The sequence below is a fragment of the Barbus barbus genome, assembly GCF_936440315.1.
Source record: "Barbus barbus genome assembly, chromosome: 43".
In the NCBI taxonomy this organism is placed as follows: Eukaryota; Metazoa; Chordata; class Actinopteri; order Cypriniformes; family Cyprinidae; genus Barbus; species Barbus barbus.
In genome coordinates, this window is record NC_136721.1 from 15,958,041 (window position 1) to 15,980,762 (window position 22,722).

Below are 22,722 nucleotides of genomic sequence, written 5' to 3' on the forward strand. Positions count from 1 at the left end.
CGAGCACGTCCACAGAGCTGCCATGTGGAGAAGGACGGACCAGTTGCTAGTGTGCTACGGTCCTTCTAAGAGGGGTCTGCCTGCTTCCAAGCAGACCCTCAGTCGGTGGATTGTGGATGCCATTCACATGGCTTATGAGTCTTCTGACCTCCCCTCGCCGATGGGAGTCAGGGCTCATTCCACTAGGAGTGTGGCGGCCTCCAAGGCCTTTCTCGCAGTTGTTCCTATTCAGGACATCTGCAACGCTGCGGGTTGGTCCACGCCTCTGACCTTAGTCAGATCCTTGGCCTGGACATGTGAGCCACTCCAGTCTCTTCCGTTCTCTTGCCCTAGCTGTGCGCCTCTTTTGGACACACAGGGCAGGGGTGCGGAAGTCTGGAGCCGTTGGTATCTCGTTCCCCAAAGCGTCGTTGACGCAGCTCGAGTTCCTGAAGAGGAACGTCTTAGGTTACTTGTGTAACCCTAGTTCCTCGAGGGAACGAGACGCTGCGTCACGGAGCCACACTTCCGGCATCCCTGCCAGCGCTTGCTTCATTCTATAAGCTGATGCCGGTTTCACCGCACGTGCTTTTGTACCAGCTGGTCATTACGTCACCTCGCCCGTGACATCCCTTCCCATTTCTGGACAGATTTGATTGGTATTCAGAGCCGGTTACGCTATTGGCGTTCCCCAAAGCGTCGTTGACGCAGCGTCTCGTTCCCTCGAGGAACTAGGGTTACACAAGTAACCTAAGACGTTTATTTTATTTTTTTTTTTTCCTGTGGGAATTTTAGTTTTTTTTCCCTCATGTTGTTTATGCAAACTATCCTCCAAGTGCATTCTTGGCATTTTTCTATGCAGGCAATTTTGTTGCCACCAGTGGAGCTTTTATAGCACATGGTATGCGGTCCTGAATTGTGTTTGGGTTAGTATATTATTGCTACACTTGGATTTATGTACCATTAGTTAGTTTATTCTAGATGCGAATGTGGAGGAAAAAACTCCAAAGAAAAACTAGATACGAAAAGGAAAAAAAAGCAATCGTCAGGACTGTTTCTAATTGCATTTGGTCTGGGTCTTAGCGATAACATCAATTCCATTATTTTCTGCATTTGACTTGCACTGCAGCCTGTCTTCAGTATCCTGTCTTTGATTGGCTGAATGCAGGTACTGGATGTTTAGAACAATGTGGGGCCTGCACAAGGAAGAATACATTGTGCCATTTCATTACCACTGTAAATAATAGGGGTATTTCACCTAAATATGTTTTTACTCACTCTCATGTCATGTCATTTCATTATTTTTTCTTTCATGGATCACACAAAAAAAGATTTAAAAACAATATCCTGACCAGTCTCTTTAACATAATAAATGATAACTGGGGTTGCTTGGTGCAAGTCACAAAGAGTTTACTTAGGATTATTACATGAATCTCACATTAAATTTCAATCTTTTGTCAAAAAAAGCTATCAAATTACTTCAGAAGATTTTGAATATAGCTCCCAATTTGTATGGACTTTGATTATAATACTTATGTATTATACTTTTATGTCCCTTTAGAATTTTGAAATCTGCAGTCTCCATTCATTGTAACTGCAGGCGACAAGTAAATTACTCAAAATTTCACCTTTTGTGTTCCATGAGAGTTAAGAGGGGGGGGGGGGGGGGGAGTGATCTGTCCCTTTAAAGTAGCTATTGTGTCAGTGTTAATCAATTTAATAGACTTTAAAAGATATTCCAAACAGAGATCTTTTGTAACACGCCGAGTTATGATTATATGTGAAGAAAGCAGAACACAATGACCTCAAAATAATTTTTTAACTGATTTAGAGATTATACAAGAACATTCATACCCTACAATGTATTACATGAGCTGTTGGTTAGTCTCTCGTTGTCTGTGTAATGCATGAGGCAAACAACTGCAATCTGTTCAAGAACAAGAAACACTTTTTGTTAATCATTCAGTATCCATGAAGAGTATCTTGGAAAATGCGAACGCAAATCTGTTGTTTATTTTTAAATAAAAGTATTATGATGATTTCTTTAATTAAAAAAAAAAAATACACAACGTACTGTATGATCATTTGTTTCCAACAGGGTCAAGTTGAAGGATGGTGTGGCATTTTTGGGAGCGAGGGCCAGCAACCCGGTACAGTGGACAGTTAGTCAAGACGTCAGGAGCGAGGGACACAGAGTGGTCACTTTACATTGTCGCAGGAAGGAAGCCAACTTCGGAAAAAGGTCAGTAGCTGTTCAATCTGTCCGTTCTATTAATGCTTTTGTTAACAAAGGGGAATTCTGACTCTAGAGTCTACTGGTATCAAAGGTGTTTTCATCAGAAGGCTGCTGGTTACTTGAATGACCCAGAAGTTCAAAGTTTAAGATCGAAGCTTAAGGCAAAAACACTGCAAACCAAAACGTTTTTTCCTCACTTGCTCACAATTCTGTTCTCTTTGTAAAGTTTCAGCCAACAAAGATCCAAACACATGCACATATACAGTGACCTGCACCATACAGCCCTTTGGCCTTTAGCCCTCAAATATAAGCATCTCTGCCTAATGACTATTCTTCTAAACTCTTCTGCTCGTTTCATATACAGGCCCTCTGGTACTTTTTTCAGAGTACTGCATCATGTTATAAAGTGCTAGGAAGTTACTTCACTACATTTCTCAGAAGTGCTGCAGTACTTCAAATGGTTTCAAACATGCCACTTTTCCTGTAACAAGCTAGCTACTTTAGGCTACTAGTAGATTTGTAGTTACTTCTTGTTGTATTTTTTTGTCATTTGTATTAATGTGATAATTTGGGGTCATTTATTGGTACTGAAATGGTACTACACCTTTGACTTTGTTATATAAATTAGGGTGTTTCATCAGTTGTATTTGGTGTAAATATATCTGCTTAAAGAGATAGCTCACCCACAAATGAAAATTCTGTCATCAATTACTCACTCTCATGTTGTTCCAAACCCACAGGATCTTTGTAAGCAACACATTGCGATGAACAGATTAACATTGATTAACACACACACAGCACATCAAATATGGTAAACGGAAGCTCAAAAGTGCATCTTTGACACACGAAAACCATTGGGGTGTTTTTTGTGTGTGTCAAGCAAGTACAATTCTGCTTCTATTGACCATATTTAATGTACTCTATGCATGCGTGTTGATCAATGTTTATTAATGTTGAGAATAAAAGCCTAAATTAAATCTGTTCATCATATAAAGTTATCACATCTCTTCAGAAGATTTGAATTAAGCCCATCAATTCATATAGATTTGTATTACTTTATGCAAGTTTTGGTGTAATGGACTTTCAATGGATGGACAGAAATGTCTCAGGTTTCATTAAATATATGAATGACAGTAAATTATGATTTTTGGGTGAACTGACCCTTTAGGTTTAGTCCCTTCCCTTCTATTTAACTGAGATAGAAAATAGTGATATAAAAATAAATGAATATATAATGGAATAGCTGTTTCTGTTATGCAGTCTATGGTTTATAGTCATATTCTTGGTTCAGATTTTCAACCTGTTTTTTTTTCCTTTCGAACATGGTGTTAGATTACATTTCTGACTGAAAATTATTATATTATATTCACTCTGCATTTCTCCACTCTGAGAGATTAGAAAGCCATTGACTGACAGCTGTGCTCTCTCCCTTATAGGTCCCTCACCTCTTTCAACACCTCTCTTTTGTGCCATTTGCATATGCAAATGAATCTCACAAACACACCCCATTCCAACCCCAGATTAAAAAAAGAAACTCTGTTTTCAGTGCCCAAATGCGACAGGGATATAAAACAATCAAAGTCTGAATCATCTCGCTTTGCTTTTTTCCCATCAGACTGCAAATACATTTCTTTCAAATGTGTCAGTTCATATAATGGCCACACAGTGTGGGGTGGTAAGCGGTATCGACAGAGCCCTGAGCTTTCATGCACTCATTTTCAGCCTAAAGAGAAAAATGATAAACATTAACAGAATTTTCTTTCCTCGCCTGTAGAGTTTTGTATAAATCATATTCCAATAATGTACAGTTATTTGATTATGCTCGCTCATTGAAATTCCTATTCCACCTAATGTGTGGGTGTTTCAAGAAGACATTCTTGTTACTCTGACATGCTTTACCTAATTGTAATTTTTGTCCCAGGCAACTGAAAAAATTACATTTTGGGTTTACAGGGGCTTTTAAAGTTTTATGATTCATGCACAAGGGAGCTGTAGTTTACAACTGCTTCAAAAGCACTTACCAAAATCCCTTTGACCGCTGGAAATCTGAAAAAATATCCACCAAAATTGAAATAAAACTTGCTTCTCGGTAGAAAAACAGTCAGAATATTCCTTTAACCCGGCATCTTTACTTAAGAGCTTCAAGGTAAAGTTATTCTCCCTGGGTTTGAAACCCTTACAAAAGTTATTGGCTTACTGAGAGTATGGGAGGTGAGATTGCTTTCCCAATGTTTCTCATCTGTTCTTTTATTTTAGAGATCAGGAGATGATGGTGAGAAAGGTACTAGCTCCAGTCCATAAGGGGCAGATTGGTAATGACTTATACATCCTCTTTGATTTTTCGTGCTCTCCACTACATCACTAATGAGTCCTTACACATTGTACCTTTTTCACTCTGACAAAGGTTGATTTTTTTTTTTATTTCTGCATAATAATGTGTGCCTGAAATAATGTTTCCTCTACAAAGTTGCGAAGAAAGTAGCTCTGTTCCAAAACCAAGTTAGCTGCCTTGTTGTCTACCACCTACATAGGCAGCTACCTTTAGTCATCTTTCTTAATTAAATTTAACCTATATATATATGACTAATTTAAAATGCTGTCCATAGCCAGGAACACAGTAAAACACAGTCAATGTTTGCATGAAGCACACAAGAAACAAGACTTTCAAATGATTACAGTGTTTACATTAGCATTTTGCTAAGCTAATAATGTGAAAACTAACTCCAGCCTTTGCTGGTTGGCTGGTTTTAGCTGGTTTAAGCTGGACATAGCTGATTTTGGCCAGTCAATCTCCCAGGACAAGTTGGTGTTCAGCTAATTTTGTGGTCAATGCCCCTTTAGGGGAAGTTTTAGGGGAAGTCGTGGCCTAATGGTTAGAGAGTCGGACTCGTAATCGAAAGGTTGCGGGTTCGAGTCCCCGGCCGGCAGGGATTGTAGGTGGGGGGAGTGAATGTACAGCGCTCTCTCCACCCTCAATACAACGACTGAGGTGCCCTTGAGCAAGGCACCGAACCCCCAATTGCTCCCCAGGCGCCGCAGCATGGCTGCCCACTGCTCCGGGTGTGTGTTCACGGTGTGTGTGTGCATTTGTTCACTACTCACTGCTGTGTGTGTGCACTTGGATGGGTTAAACGCAGAGCACCAATTTCGAGTATGGGTCACCATACTTGACAATACGTCACGACTTTACTTTACTTTACTTTTTTTTACTTTAAAATCCAGCCTGCTAAACCAGCTATGACCAGGCTGGAAGACCAGCTAAAAGCAGAAACCTGCTTATTATTATACTTTGGGTACGATATTCCATTTGGGTGATATTGAGTCAAATTGGGATGATTTCAAGAGCTGTTCAATGTTTGAAATATGTCAACAAAGGACAGGACACTGTCATTTTATAGGGACTACAAAATGTCTTGGCAGCTCACTTCTATGGTTTGGAACAGTATATAAATATATTCAAATTTTAAATATATTAAAAGTGTTTTACATTTATTAGTTTAGCAGGCATTATTGACTTACAAATGAGAAATATCCATATTAGTTTTGGTTTGACACTCTTTGACAATTTTTTTTTCAGAACAGGAGTTTAAAATGACTACTGTTCTACAGTTTAATTAGAATTCAAAGTTCTTGTTATGATTTAGTCCATTTGTAAGAATTTGCAATCAGTCACTGTGTAGGTGATAATTGAAGCAGTGGTAAACCAGTATTTTGGGCTGCTTAATTAAAGTACTACAGGATAAATGGTAGAATTAGCCATTTTGCATTTGAACACTTGCAGTGCCAGGCATGACAAACCAAAACCTCTGATGACTCAGTTGAGAGCAATTATACTGGAGTGTGTCTCAGATAAAGATGTGAAGTTGATAGTCGTCTGAAGCTGAAAATGATTAAGAAGAAAGCAGAAGAAAGAAATGATGTCAGTTTATTTTTCTGGGAATATTACAAGTCCTCAAGATGTCTCTGTCAGGCAAAGCAGCACTGCAGTGTTTGAATGTGTACATTGTCAAATCAAAGCAGAGAAGCTACAGATCTGAGCTGTTATGTCTGCATTTGCTGTCTTCTTGCTTCCTTTAACCTTAATGTTCTGCTGATGATTTGCATGCTTTTATGTTTGGGGTGCCAGAGACCCCAGTGTGTATCAGTAATTTTTAAATCAACCTATAGATAAGATAGATTTGAAACCCCTATTGAAATGATTGAAACAACAAATAAAAAAAGCTTAAGCTAACCTGAATTGGTTTGCTGGTCTCTCGACCTCATTAGTATGATCAGATTTGCAGGTTTTAGAGAAATTTTGGTTAGGCTAGTTTAACACCAGGTCCAGTAAACCAGCTCGTTTAACCAGTTTATTTTTTGTTCTCTTTCTTTCTACTTGCACATCTTCTGTCTCTCCACTCAGCTTGACTGAGGAGGAAATTTTTCTTTTTCATATTCCTCTCAAACGGTGTGTGAAATGAGAGGATCAGTTACTCCTGGAAGGAGCAGATGTGTTTCCAATGAATTCCTCATGCAGAATCCGCAGCCCTGCCCTATCCAGAAAGTAACAAGCTCTACTCACCCTACGTGTCGAATTTTGTAAGCCAAAGTATTCAGTTTTTGGTACAGAAGTTCAGTTCGCTGACTCCTGTTTCCATGGGTAAAGAGGCTGTAATTGGGCCTTGAGTGCCGTGTCTGGCCGTGTTGCTCGCTGTTTTGTGCTGGTATTGATTTAGCAGTGGGAACTCCACTTACTGAGGTGCTTGAAGCGACACAGCAAGCCGTCTAATCCAGGGGTTGGGACTCTGCTCAATGGAGCAGGCTATACTCCCCCATACCGTCAGTGGCGCGGAGAGCCAGGGATGATTCCCAGCATAAAAACGAACACGATACTCTTTCATTAACTTATTTATTCTTTTCATTGGAGCGCCACAGCGGGGATTAGATTGAGCCATCTTGTCTTTTGTTTTGAGTTTGTCCTTTCTTCTCTCAGCCTGCCGCTGGATCGATGAAGAGGTGGAGTCTCAGGTGAACAGACTGACGCTCCCCGCTCTCACTCTCTCTTTCTTTCCTTGTCGGAAGCACTACGCTCTCATCAAAGCATGGTTGACAGGTCAGGCCTGTTTTAATGTCTGTTCCTGCACAACTTTTAATGATTTCTCCTTTGTTTTTTATAAAGGCTGTGAAAGAAAGCTATACGTTAGCAGTCCTATTAATCTCAGCGACAGTTACTTGGCTGCCTCTGAGATAAATATGAGATTATTCATATATAAGCATGGGGTCGGGAAGATTTTTTTATGTTCATGAAATGTTTCTCTCTTATTCTCACCAAAGCTACATTTATTTGAAAATAAACAGTAAACGGTAATATTTGGAATTATTATTACAGTTTACAACATCTCTATTTGAATATATTTTAAAACATAATTTATTTCTGTGATGGCAAAGCTTTCTTATTATTATCAGCTGTGCTGCTTAATATTTTTGTGGAAACTGTCATGCAGTTTTTTTTCAGGAATCTTTAATGAATAGAAAGCTCAGGAAAAAAGCATTTATTTGAAATATAAATATTTTGCAATATTACAAATATCTTTACTGTCACTTTTTGATATATATTAACCATATATCCATATATTAATGTGTAAGTCATAATCTTTCCGTGACAACACATTAAAACACAGACAATGAACTATTTAAGCATAAAGAACTTCATGTTAAATATTTATACTTTTAAATTAATATTTAATACAGATGAATATTTGGTTTAATTTGGCACTTCCTAATGATTTAAAATTTAATTTCTTGGTCTAAAATCATCAAAATAAAATATTAATTAACACAACATGATTTAACACTGACTCATTTTAAAGATTTTTTTTTCATAAAAAAAAAAAAAACTATGATTAAGACATCTATAATTATGTATGATTGATATTATTATTTGATTTATTCCATCAGAATACACTGTAAATATTTAATGGCCATCAGTGGATAAAGATTCTTTTTTGCAGCCAGCAAAAGTTATAGTTAAACTATGCTAACTACCCAAACCTTGACACTTTGAGTAAAGTTGCTGTCCCTTCTTCTTCTCCTTGTTTTTGTTGTTGTTCTTCTCCTTTTTTTATTCTTTCTTCCATGCTGAAGCCAAATGCAATTGATTGCCCATGCACTTCACTCACAGGGAAGATGTTCAACATCCTTAAAGACATCAGACATAGTTTGGCTTGAATGCAAACTACACCCTTTCCCCCGAGGTGTTGGATTTAAATTCGAAACATGCTTGTCAGCATCCATCTGTCAGATGCCTGCCTCTGTTTAGATAAGAAATCTCGAACTCAATGAATTCGTGATGAGGTACAGTGAAAGAAAAACGTATGCAGGAACAAACACGCACCCATCAGCCATTCACAAGGCAAGGGTATTTTAATGAAAGAATCAGGCTTCTTCATACAAAGCCAATCACACTAAACAGTTTCTGAATAAATATAAGGCTATGCGGTGATTTCGAAAGCAGCTCCTCTGGTTGCTGCTGGCCTCTTCTCTGGTTGATTTCATTAAAGCGGCGTGTCTGGACCACTTAATCGGGCTGCTGATCCAGAGTTGACCCTGATGTGACCTCGCCTCTCACCCTCTGTCTTTCTACCTCATTAATGTGCCAAGGACACTAGTGAAGTTCCTCTCTCCTCATGCGTGCACAAACACAGTCTCTTATGTTGCTGGCTCTTTGTCAGAAGCATCACCCCACAGGTCAGTGCACTATTGAGCTCTGTTAGTATCTGCTTGTAACAAACTCTCTCATTGCGCTGTCAGAAACCCCAGGCACATAAAGGGCAACGAGGACAAGTATAAATTGTTTCTGATATAGCTGCATTTTGGTCGGAAACTAATCTGTGCTTTAGAATGAATCTTTTAGGTCAGCAAATCATTCTTTTGCACATACTTTTGAAGTCAAGTTGGTTTATAACACCTGCAGAAAGCTATTCAAGCAAAACTGTTTAAAGGATTTAGTCAGAAGACTGTTTAGTTTAGATGTAATGTTACTGAGTGAATCGGTTTAATGAAATGATTAAAATGATTTGAGACACCAGAATGAATCAAAATCTCCACTACTACGGTCGGATACCCGTACAATATCATGCTTGTCTTTGATACAGGATAAAAAATGTTTAGTGTATTTTTTGTTAATTAACAGCATGTCTCTGTTGTGCAGTTTGACATCCCTGGTGACACAGACATGTGTTTTTCTGGATTCTTGACAGTTTTAGTCTTCAGGGAAACTTCTAGCGCTTAGAGACAGCTCTGAACATTTCTCAGTACAGATTTTATCCGTGTTATCTAATATATGAGACGTTTTAAAGAGGTCACATCATGCTGAATCACATTTTTATTGATCTATGAGTTATATAGGTCATGGAGCTACTATGAAAACACTGTAAAACTCCCTTTTCCAACTACACTATTTCATATTATATTATGTTATTATATATAAATTTTTTTATTTTTTGAAAGGAGTCTGTTATGCTTACCAATGGTGCATTTATTTGATCAGAAAATCAGTAAAAACACTAATATTGTGAAACTTTAAAATTAAAAATTTTAATTTTTAAATATAAAATGTTTATATATTTTAAAATGTAATTTATTCTTGTGATGGTAAAGCTGAATATAGCAACCATACTCCAGTGTTCAATGTCACATAATCCTTAAGAAATCAATGTAACATGTTAATTTGTGCTCAAAAAATTGTCTTAGTATTATCTCTTTTTAAAAATATTTTTTGCAGAAACTGTGATACATTTTTTCAGGATTCTTATATTTAATAGAAAGTTCAATAAACAGTATTTATTTGAAACAGAGTTTTTGTAACATTATAAAAAACTTTACTGTCACTTTTGAACTGTCCTTTCTGAAAAATTTTATATCTTTATAAAAATTTTATCTTATTGACTACAAGCTTTTGGGTGGTTGAGTTCATATAAATATTATTATTACTATTATTTTTATTGCAAGCATTTTTTTGTTTTTGAATGGCTGTAAATGGAGAAATATGCTTTTGTAGTTAAAACATACTGACCAGCCAATCCTTGACCACTTTTTTTTGTGGTTAAAAGCACTAGTAAGTTTCAAACCTTCATCTTCCATATGAGCATGACAACGTGGATAGAGCCATGGCTTACTGGTAAACACACATGGTCTAGATTAGTTTCTTCTTTACTTTGCAAATTTATATTGTGTGTGGTTATTGTTTTACTCTGATATAAAAGTTCTTTATTAGAAGAAGGATCGTCACCATTGACATTGAATTGCTGCATCCCGAAGTCCCCCGAGCACGTCTGAAGTCTAATGCCCTTTAAGAACAGACGGTCTTATTTCTCTCTCCCAGTGGGGCCTCTGTGTGTATCTGTGTTTATGATAGAATACAGAGACCGCGGCACTTCTACAGTAGTTGGTGTTAGTGATATGAAGTGCTGCAGGATGGTTTGGATTAAATTGCCACCCTGGATTTGTACACTACATCTTATCACATGAGGCCAGCCCGGCCTCACTGACAACCCTCTTTACTGTCTCCAGGCTCTCGGCTGGCAGAACAGCAACCAACCCCGGTGTTTCTTTGCCCGATAAAGCTAGAGAGGGGCAGATGCTCTGGAGTGAGAGAGCTGGTTTAGAAACAACAAAACAAGGATGGGAATTAGATTTCAGATGTGGCCAACATCTCTGTGGAGAGAGGGAGAGGACAGCAGAGAAATCAGCCGTTATCCCCCGTATCGATCAAGGTTTATGGGGGCTGGGTAGAGGAGCCAATATAAATCATAGTAAGCGATTTAGACCGTGCCATTATGTTAAGGGGTGGGAGGGCCATTTTCTGTTTTTCATTAATGATGACAGAGTCTGTAAATACATTTTCCCCTGTTTTTAATTTATTCCAAAGCCGCGTGCCCAGCTACCGTTATGGCTCGTTTATGATTACATAACTGCTCAAGGCCACGCAAGGCATTTAAGATTCATATGCCACTCTCACAAATTAAATAATGCGTGATCGATGCTTTAAACCCATCGAATGATTGCGTGCATGTTGCCATGCTTTACAAATCCCCCTTTTTAGTGAGGATGAGTGCTTGTCATCTCAGCATTAGTGTGTGTAGGTATGGGTATAAATAACGCAAAGATGGTTGCAGAAGGCAAGGGCAGAAGCCAGATTACAGAGAATTAATATGTAAATACATATTGGTAATTAGTTTTTTGTGTGCATGTAAGAATGTTTAGGGAAGCTTGTCTTTGCCAGTGACGTGTGTTTAACTTCTGAAATGTCTAGGCAGTGTTCCATCTCTGGGTTTAGGTTCTTTCAATTGGGTGTTTAGATACTTTCACAGAGTTTCTCAGAGTTAAAGGCATATTAAATGGAATTTACCTCACACTTGGGACTATGAACAAGCAGTAAATACTACAATATTAGAAGTTATATTAACATGCTATTTATTAAAACCTGGTTAAGTCAAAATGTTTTTAAACATTCTATCTATCTATCTATCTATCTATCTATCTATCTATCTATCTATCTATCTATCTATCTATCTATCTATCTATCTATCTATCTATCTATCTATCTATCTATCTATCTATCTATCTATCTATCTATCTATCTATCCATCTATCTATCTATCTATCTATCTATCTATCTATCTATCTATCTGTCTATCTGTCTATCTGTCTGTCTGTCTGTCTATCTATCTATCTATCTATCTATCTATCTATCTATCTATCTATCTAGCCTCTTCTCATGTGACTTTTTGTCACTATCCTCCTCACACACATATGGAGATTGTGTGTTTTTCTTTTTTGGGTTGCTCAGATTATGGCTGCATTCCAATCAAACATGTCTTCTGAGTATATTGCTCTGACAGTTAAATTTTTTACTGACATTTTCTCCAACTGGTCATTAAAATTCCTTCATCTGCAGGATGAAGAAGTTGTGACTTGGCCTGAATTGCACTTTGGGCTGTTTGATTTAAGCCTAATTTACTGTCCTGTGGCCTTGTACCATAAACCCTGTCATTGATTGAATGTCAGTGCTGGTGGATTTGTGTAAATGAGAGCAGGGCTCTTCCCTTAAAACAGGGAGGACACAAGTCGTGGGCGTGCGTTTATGCAAATATCTCCACGCATGCAATATTCTGATTTAAGCGTGACTTAAAAAAGATGTTGTATGCTATTATAGTAATGATGTTTGCACTGAAATAAGGGAACGTTTTTTAATGTTCTGTTCTGCGCAGCTCTTAAAATAAACATGGCCTTGTGTGCTCCTCATTGCCAGCCTGAGCTCATTTCCTGTAATAAAACATGCACACTGTAATATATTAAAATGTCTTTCTCTCAATGCTGGGGGTGCTGTTGCTCACCCTGTATCCTCTATTGACTGTCTGTTTCCTCTCAGGGGAGGAAAAAGGAACACACCCTCCAGCCCCGTAAGCACGGGTGTTGCGTTCCATAACAATGCCTCTGGCCACTATTAGCATACCCGGAAAACAATCCATCAATTTGGGTTAAATTGTACAAGCCGTGCTGCTTCTATGTACACATTCCTAATGAGCTTATGAATACGGTGTTGCAGTGTGGCTGTGCTGCAGAAATCTGCATATGTAAAAAGACACATCCTCAAATTACATTTGACTTTGCATGAGCACATTAATCAGGGAATAGAAAATAGTCCCGCTTTGAATGTGAGAAGGTGTGCTTGGTGCAGTGGGTCAGAATGCACCATTTTCTTCCACAACATCTGATGATTCCACGAAGGTCACACCTCACGAGACAAAGTGATGGTGGAAGTGTCTCGTATGGCATTTGGAAACTTCCCACTGCTTGGGAAGTGTTCAGAATGCAAGGCAAATTGGCATGTAGGAAAAAAAGAAAATGTAGCAATTTAATTAGCAAATTCTATGTAACGTAACAATCATAGCCAGTCAGCAGATATTATTGGAATTACATTTTAATGCATTAGCATAGTGCATTTGTTTTTTTGGTGATTAATGCAATTAGACATGCGCCTTGACCTGTACGTAAAATCTATAATGAGATTTCAGGACATGTTCTTGCATTCAAAAACAGCTGGACGTAGTGCAATTGAACGCAACATAGTAATAATAGTGTAACATTGTTACTATTTGAATATATTTTAAAATGTAATTTATTCCTGTGTAATTTAAGTTGAATTTTCAGCATCCATTATTCCAGTCTTCAGTGTCACATGATCCTTCAGATATCATTCTAATATGCTAATTTCCTGTTCACATAACAATTTCTTATTGTCATTGTTGAAAACAGGTTTGTGTGTATATCGTAGATAATATGTGATCCTGGACCACAAAACCAGTCTTAAATCGCTGGAGTATATTTGTGTATATTTGTGTAACAGCACGGCCAGGCTCTCATCCCACTCTGTGTCACTTCTGTGACAATTTGTAGCAATAGCCAAAAATACATTATATGGGTCACAATTATCTATTTTTCTTTTATGCAAAAAAATCATTGGGACATTAAGTAAAGATCATGTTCCATGAAGATATTTTGTAAATTTCTTACCGTAAATATATCAAAACTTAATTTTTGATTAGTAATAGGCATTGCTAAGAACTTCATTTGGACAATTTTAAAGGCGATTTTCTCAATATTTCGATTTTTTTGCAGTCTCAGATTCCAGATATTTAAATCGTTGTATCTCAGCCAGATATTGTCCTATCGTAACAAACCATACATCAATGGAAAGCTTATTTATTCAGCTTTCGGGGGATGTATAAATCTCAATTTCTAAAAAAATTTACCCTTATGACTGGTTTTGTGGTTCAGGGTCACATATATGTGTGTGTGTGTGTGTGTGTGTGTGTGTATATATACACACACACACACACACACACACACTTGTTTCGCTATCCTTGTGGGGACTTCCAGGCGTAATGGTTTTCTACTGTACAGACCGTATATTCTATTGCCCTACACCAACCCTACACCTAAACTTAGCCCTCACAGGAGACTTTTTGCACTTTTAGATTTTCAAAAAACTTCATTCTGTGTGATTTATAAGCTTGTTTACCCGTGGGGACCTCAATTTAGGTCCCCACCGTGACACAAGTCCCCATGAGTCTGTGTGTATTCAGGTTTAAGTCCCCACCGGAATATAAAAACAAAAACACACACACACACACACACACACACACACTCTGCAAACAGTGACCAGGCCAGGGGTTCATAAACACCCAGCATAAGTAATAAAATCAATGTCTGCATATGAAGCAAAGAATACTTGGAGTCTGGGTGTCTGTATGTGTGGGTAGCCCTTGTAATGACTTGTATCAGGGACAACCTGTTTGGAGAGAGTGCAGTATGGCGTGTTTTGCCATTAGCTCTGGTTCTTTTAATTAGTCTGAGTATGTTACGCTTGAGAGCTTCCAATTATGGATTGACGTCTTGTTCTTGCTGCGTATGAGGGATGGGAAGTTCATCAGTCAGAAAACAGAACTTAAATCATTTGGATTCATCCCACATTCTGAATGAAGCGAATGATATCATGTTTCATGACTGGAAGGAGAGCGATGGAGCTTAATGGCGAAAAAATAATAGGAAACATATGGCAACGAAGTTAATCAAGTTAAATCAAACAACGTGCTGCGGAGGAACGAAAGTGTTAGCTTGTGACTCTCGTGAGTATGCCGATATTAGCATGCCTAGTGCATGTGTGCTTAGCACTTACATGGATCCCATGCGATCGCATATTCGCATACTTAATTATATTGGTTTATGCAGAGCATGAATTAGTGGCAATAATGACTGTTCTGATCCATTACTGTAGCATAATGAAAATGATTCCTCATATGGCCGTGTTTTCGGTTATTGTGTTTTCCACAGTCATATAGGCTACTATGCCCATGAGGCAGCAGATGTGTGCTGAATGGCTTCAGGTTTTGTATTAATCAATAAGGCTTTCGAGAAGGAAATTTACCTGCACGTAAACACTAGCAGACGCCGTTCCCCAGAAGTTTTTTTTTTAAGGTAGTTCAGCCACCATTCATTAATCTTGGTTATATTCAACATTGTTTCTTTGTGTGTCTCACCACTTGCTTGCCTTTTTACTGTGAGGTTTTTATTTATAAGCAGAACTCTCTTACCCAGCTCTTGCACATATATGATTATTTGTACTTAAAAGTTGAGTCTGGGACACATGTGATACCGCTCGGTGAGAAGGCTTTGTGAGCCGCCCATCTACCCAGGTTTGGTTCAGGTAATTCAGTGTGAAGAACCGGCATCTTGGGCATCCATTTCACTCTGCACTCCCCATTCCGCTTCACGTCTGCAGTGGTGATAACATAGCCACTAAGTGAGTGGGAAAGTCTGATGATATCTAGCTAATGGATTTAAATGATGTTCCCAGCTGGATGTCTCACCCAAGGCCAGCCATTTTCCTCAGCTTCCATCCAGCCCATCGCTTCACATTCTTCTTAAAGGAACACTCCACTTTTTTGGAAATAGGCTCATTTTACAACTCCCTAAGAGTTAAACAGTTGAGTTTTACCGTTTTTGAATCCATTCAGTTGATCTCCGGGTCTGGCGGGAGCACTTTTAGCTTAGCTTAGCATAGATCATTGAATCGGATTAGATCAAAAATGACCAAAGAGTTTCGATAATTTTCCTATTTAAAACTTGACATTTCTGTAGTTACATCGTGTACTAAGACAGATGATATGGCTAGGAACTATACTCTCACTATACCATGGGTGCAGCAGGCGCAATGATGTTACGCAGCGCCTGAAAGTAGTCCCCAGCTATATCAGCAAAGTTCCTTGATTATTACGCCGGAATGAGAGTATAGTTCCTAGCCATATCAGCCTAGAAAATCGCAACGTTTCATTTTCCGTTGGTCTTAGTGCACGATGTAACTGCAGAAGAGTCAATCTTTAAATAGGAAAATTATCGAAACTCTTTGGTCATTTCTGAGCGAGATGCTAATGGTCTAATCAGATTCAATGATCTATGCTAAGCTAAGCTACAAGTGCTACCGCCAGACCCGGAGATCGGCTGAATGGATTCAAAAACAGTAAAACTCAGCTTTTTAACTCTTGGGGAGTTATAAAATGAGCCTATTTCCAAAAAAGTGGAGTGTTCCTTTAAACCTCTTGCGTTCCTGTGGAAGCAACAGCAAGCAAATCAACTTGCTGAGTGCAATGAATATTACATCACTGCCTCCAGGTTCATGAGATCGCAGGTCGCAGACAGTCAAGGTGGGCTGTTTTTTTCTGTCACTTGTCAGTGGTGTTTTGCATTAGATGCTGGTCATCCATAATTTCAAGGATTTTACACATGAAAAGTTATTGGTGGTTTATTTAGGAGAGTTTATGGAGAGTTCATTGCTTGATATATATTTAATTGTGCATGCTCATTTCCATGATTTTTAGATTTAATTTAGATTATCTTCACTGTCTAATACTCACTTAAAGTCAATCTTTAAAACATTAGTAATTTAAAAAACTTAAACACAATCATGAATATTCATTTTTGATACTGTTGTGAAGATTCAATTAGTGGTTTTATATATATATGTATATATATTACTATTTTGTCCAAATAAATGAAAACTATTATGATGCAATGTAACGGCAGATACTATTAAACAAAGTGTAGTATTTTTTTTTTTTTTTTTATTTCAACAACTTCCATTTATCTGTTAATGGCCATAACAACAAATTAATTAATCTTACTATATTGGCCAGAATTTAAATTTTGAATCATCATTAGTTAGCATCTTGTTCTTTCATCTGAGGCATAATCTTAGGGACCTAAGTATTGTACAGTAAAATCAAACAGAAATTCATCTCCTATGGTGTATTTACACCAAAAACAACGTAAATATTTGCATCGCGTTACTCACTCTAAATTACTCGTGGGATGTTTTTCACATCACTCACGTGAATAAAACCCTAAAAACAAGATAAACAAATTCTGATACTACCGGACATGCTAATAAGCTCTTCGCAGATTGGCTTGCGCGACAACATGCCATGCAAATTTTCGGAGTTGAAATTGTTCAATTTGAGGGGAATATCGTGTGTTCATATCCAACGCTTTGCCCAGTTCATGTCATTCATATTGCTGGCATGAATTTGTGTCTGTTTGTATCTTTGCATTGAATTTGTATGTAATCTACTTGTGCAAATAATAAAATTCACACACCAAAAGCAAATTTAATTATTCAAGCCAATCAGTGAAGAGCTTATTGACATGGCCGGTTTGACAAGTCTGGTTGTAATAGAAAACGGTGGAGAACATTATGTTTTATATGCACGAGTGACACGAAAAACATCCCGTGAGTAATCTAGAGTGATAACTCGATGCAAATATTCGCTTCGCTTTTGGTGTGCACACACCATTAGTCTCTTTGAATGTTGTTGTGTAAGTTTTCAGGTTCATATCACAAATAGACTTTTTCTCAGCCTCCTCGGTAGTTGCTGACTGGAGATTCTCCTAAATCTTGCTGACACTGCACATTTAACTTACCAAACAATATTCTTGTTTAATTTCTGTCTCTAGAAACATACACACTTAAGTTCCCATCACATCTACTTTTTTTGTGGTGAAAGTATAGTTTTATGTGAATCCTCCTTATAGCTTTCCTACAGAATAACACTAAAAAGTAAAGGTGTGTGAACCGTCTGCCCTATGCACTTGTCTGCTTGGCAGAGTTTTCTGTTGCTCTGATGTTGTTTGAAAATTGCTTTTATAGTTTACAGCAGAAGTATATAAGTAGAATGACATCTTAAGGTCTTTAAAGACAATGCTATGCTACTTGTCATCTATTATTTACAAACCCATGTGCACTCACTCTTTTATGCTCTTGCTTCACATCAATACACCTATACAAAAACATTGAGCTATTGGTCATTTTCTCTCTCTCTCTCACTTTAGTGCTATAAGGCTGTTACAATGAACAGTGTCAGAAATACCTAGAGCTGTGGTGGTAGTCAACCGCATGCAATACTGGCAATTTCTGGGGTGAAATATGAATTTAAAAACCTTAATGAATTAAGAAAGTGCTGAAATACTGTTTCCTTGTGGAATAATTAGTCTTCAAATTCAGGAAAAGGCAATCAAAGCAGTCATGTTCTTCACAAGGGACAAAAAAAAATTTTCACTTTAAACATTCTTTCACTTAAGATCTGGGATGCATTTCCCAGAAGCACCACAAGTCTAAGCTGATCTTACAGTCCATTGGTGTGAATGGTTTTTGATCTGCTTAGGCTTATGATCATTTGAAAAACACAGCCTTGTTTACGTGAAGGATTTGTTCACATAAAAGATCTGTTCACTTAAAAAATATGGGATGTTCTTCCCAAAAGCATTGCAAACCTTAGTTGACTGTAGAGACCATTGGTAGATTCTAAGATCTACTTAGGCTTACAATGCTTTTGGAAAACACAGTCCTGTTCATTTAGAAGATCTGTTCACCTGAGGGATTTGTTCACAACCACAACACCACTACCACAGATTATTTTTGCATAAACTGGCAGTTTATGTCAACTTCTAATAAATTTAACTGCTTCTTTACACTTGTACTGTAATTCATTTTTATGTTACGTTTTGGGGGTGGCTAATAGATCGGTTTTCATCAAAAGCTATAATTTTGTCATACATTTAGGGATGTTATTAAGATAGTTATTTAATTTCTCTTAAAGATCTAGGCTTTGTTTCCCAGTTGCACTACGATTCTAAGTTGACATTGGTGTCGATGGCTCCTTGGATTACTTGCAATAAAACTCTTGAATATCTTTAAGACTTGATAGCACAACGCTTGTAATCCTTGGCAACTGGTTCTTTATCATAATCATTTATTATAGCAGCCTGATACTTTTATAAAAGCACCATTGTTTCCCTCAATACAGGCTTTATATTAACTTTCATCTGTAGTCATTGATGATCCTCTCCTTTCTCTCTCATCCTCCTCTTCTTTGTTCTGACCATCTGAACTCCGTCTTTAGACCATAAACTTCTTTAGTGAGCATGATGCAGGTCAGGGCCCCCATGCCAGCACTGTGATTGAGTTTCATGCTTAGACTGTTGGGGGTCCTGAGTGCCCAGTGTTGCCTTTGAGAGGGAAACGAGTGGAAGAGGCGGCTGGCAAATCCTCCAGCAGGAGGGCGAAGGCACAGCTCTTTCACTCTGCGTCTTCCGCAACCTGTGAAATGAAATTCCACCACAGCTTTACTCAAAGCTGACGCGCCAACTGCCATTACTTCCCTGGCTTTGACTTTTATTTCCCCGAGCCATGAGTTGCCAACCACAGCGGCTTTGTAGTCAAATTGATTCCATTCGTTTGATGTATCATTGTTGTCAGTGCTAAGCAGATCACCACTGTGCATGAATATATCCACCCTAGAGTCTCCACAATGAAAGCCATTTCCATTTTCTACCCTTTTTTCCTTTTCTCTCACACCATCTGTACACGGTTGTGTAAAATGAGGGAGGCGCACGTCTCTTTGAAGAGTCTCTGTTTCGGGAAATTCAGTCGAAGAACCTTTTTGAAAGATTGAAATTTCACCTATTCCACTTTAAATATTAATTCTCCACCTCCTGCAGTCAAGCCCTTTGTCGTCAGACCTATACATTTTGGCAAGATTTCACTCCGTCTGATGGTTATATGTGAATCTTATCTCAACGAATAGCTCCTCTGGCTTTCACTGCATTTTTCTACGTTTTGACATAACAATCCATTCATCCTAGCGATGAGCACTTGAGCACCTGTCGAGACTCTCAAAGACTTCACAGAGAAACTCTCGCCGAGACGTTCCACTTTACATTCCTGTTTTCACAAAGTACTCTTTTTGTGGTTTGAAAATGTGTATTCAGACTTCACTTTTTCGTGAAGTCTGATTTTCATATTTGCTGCCCTTATAACCTCTGCTGCATATCATCAGATTGTCGAAGTGGGCTGTGGAGAGCAGAAAACTCATTTAATATAGGCTATAAACAGGTAGAATGCACACTAAACTAAGTCTCACACACATAATTCCACTGAAAGTTCTGCAGTTTCCGCTGGAACGCCCGTCATTCATTAAATTCTCCTCCCCTTATGTTTGTTTCTTGAACATTTTGGCTACATCTGCTTCCAGTACGCTTGGTTTAACAACGTTTAACCATTTTTAAATCCATTCCGCAGATAATCCCACAAAATCAGTAGCAAAAATGCAGAGAGATTCCGAAATTCCATCTGCAAGCAAAAGGATTTTAATCAATCAGCATTAGTTTTGGATCTTGTGTCAGAAAGGATACTGCACTTCGCCCTCTGCTGGACACATCTTAACCCTACATTTGAGCCATAATGGCAGTGATAATCCTGTGCTGGTTTGGTTTTCTTAGATGTGAATGAGAATTCCGACAATGACCCATTAAAGTGTTTGAGCTAACAGGGCTCTTCAGAGCATTCAGTGAGGTCGTGGATAGCCAGTGTTTACATGGCGGATGCATTTATTTTTAAGTGCAACAAAGCTGTCAGCTGTGTTTCTCCCAGAATACCTCTCTAACACCAGAGCCTTTTAGCTGCCCATTTCCATTCACCAGAACCACATTAGCACAACAAAATGGCACTTACTTTAAATAGGCTTTTTTGGCCCTTTTTTGTGCGATTGTAAAAACAAAATGTCTGTTGCAAAGAGAATTCATGGCATTACAAGACCTTTTGTTTTTGCAGTAGTTGCTGAAATGGTATTTCCTAGGGTGAGTCATACCTATGGATCCATACATCATAAGATATATCTAATTGTTAAAGGTATAATTCACCCAAAAATGAAACTAGGAATCATTTGTTCTTCCTCACATCGTGGAACATGAAAGCAGAAGTTTAGCAGGATGTTCACGTTGCTCTTTTCCATACAATGCAAGTGAATGGTGACCAACTTTTTAATGCTCAAAAAAAAAAAACTCTTAAAGTAGTTTATATGACTTGTGCACTTCACTCCGACTACAAATGAGCTAGAGATCTACAGCAGTAGTATTTTCTGTGAATATGGACTTAATTTTGATCTATTCTTCACACAAAGTTAATGCCTGACTTCAAGTGACTTTGAATATAGTGCACAAGTTGTGTAGACCACTGTTAAAGTACTTTTGTGATGCATTTTTGTAATTTGCACTGTCATTGTGCAAAAGAACATGAAAATCCTGCCTAACTGTTTCTTTTGTAGTCTACAGAAAGAAGACAGTCATATAGGTTTGGAGCAAATTGATTCCTTTAAGGATTTTTTTTAACAAGCTTTTTCTTGTTTTGAGTTCACTTTTATGCTCCTTACAGATAATGTCTCTTTAAGGAATCTACAAATCAAATTAACTTACAGCATGTGCAATCTGGCAGAGACGGGCAGTGTGTGGTCGCTTTTATTATGTAAAGTCACAGATTAGAATGTGTGAAAACTGATATGATCATCCCAGATTTGCTTATTAAACATATCCTGCCGTCTCTGTTTCCATGACATTGAAATCAGAGAATCCAGGGCTTTTTGGAATGAAAATTATTAGAACTGCTGGTGATTAGAGGTCACAGACAGTTGGAAGATTCATTTGACGGAGAATGTATTTCTGGAATTATTTTGTTAACGGAAAAAGGATGACATCTCTCTACTCCTGAGATATTCTCAGATTCGGCATCAAAATACAGCAGAACAGTAATATTGTGAACTGTTATTATAATACATTATAAAAAAAAATCTATTTTGATGTATTTCAAAATTTATTCCTATGGTGTCAAAGCTAAGTTTTCAGCAGCCATTATTTCAGTCTTCAGAGTCACATGATCCTCCAGAAATCATTCTAATATGCTGATTTAGTGCTCAAGAAACATTTCTTATTATGATGTTGAAAACAGTTATGCTGCTCAATATTTACATGGACACCGTAATACATTTTTTCAAGATTCTGTAATGAATAGAACGTTTAAAATAAAAGCATTTATTTTAAATAGTTTTTGCATTCTAAATGTTTTTACTGTCACTTTTGATTAATTTAACACTACCTTGCTGCATAGAAGTCTTACAGACCCCAAACCTCTGAAGTACAATAACCTTCTAGGATAGTAACATTCTTCTATTACTTCATATGTAGGCCTATTCTACACTGTTACCTGACATACAGTAAATTTACAAAATTTTAATCATAACAGTTGGCCTGTCAACCATAAAAAGTAGTATCCATCTTACCTGTTCTGATTTACAGAGGATTGACTGTTCATTTGGGCAGAAATACTTGCATTCAAATCTAATTTGTGTGATATTTCTAACCTTCAAACTGCAGGACAAAAAAAAAACTATCATGGAAACAGGTTAAAAGTAGACCAGTTCCACCTGGGGAAAACTGCAGCAAAGTGTTTGTTAGAAACTTGTGATGTCAACCAATTTTAATTATTTTTTCCAAAGTGTTGAAATGACAGCATTGAGAATAATGTGGTGACCTTGCTTTTGTCTTGGATGTGTGAGTTATTTTAAAAGGGAACTTGAACC

At 37.7% G+C, this 22,722-nt stretch overlaps 1 protein-coding gene across 1 annotated transcript in view; it reads left to right on the forward strand.

Moving 5' to 3' along the window:
• LOC306862311 (transmembrane protein 132C) overlaps positions 1-22,722 on the forward strand; it is a 135,125-nt gene that overhangs the window by 83,844 nt on the left and 28,559 nt on the right. The window contains exon 3 of the mRNA XM_079405060.1: positions 2,078-2,221. Coding sequence (XP_079261186.1) covers positions 2,078-2,221 — 144 coding nt within the window. The remainder of the gene's footprint in view (positions 1-2,077; positions 2,222-22,722) is intronic.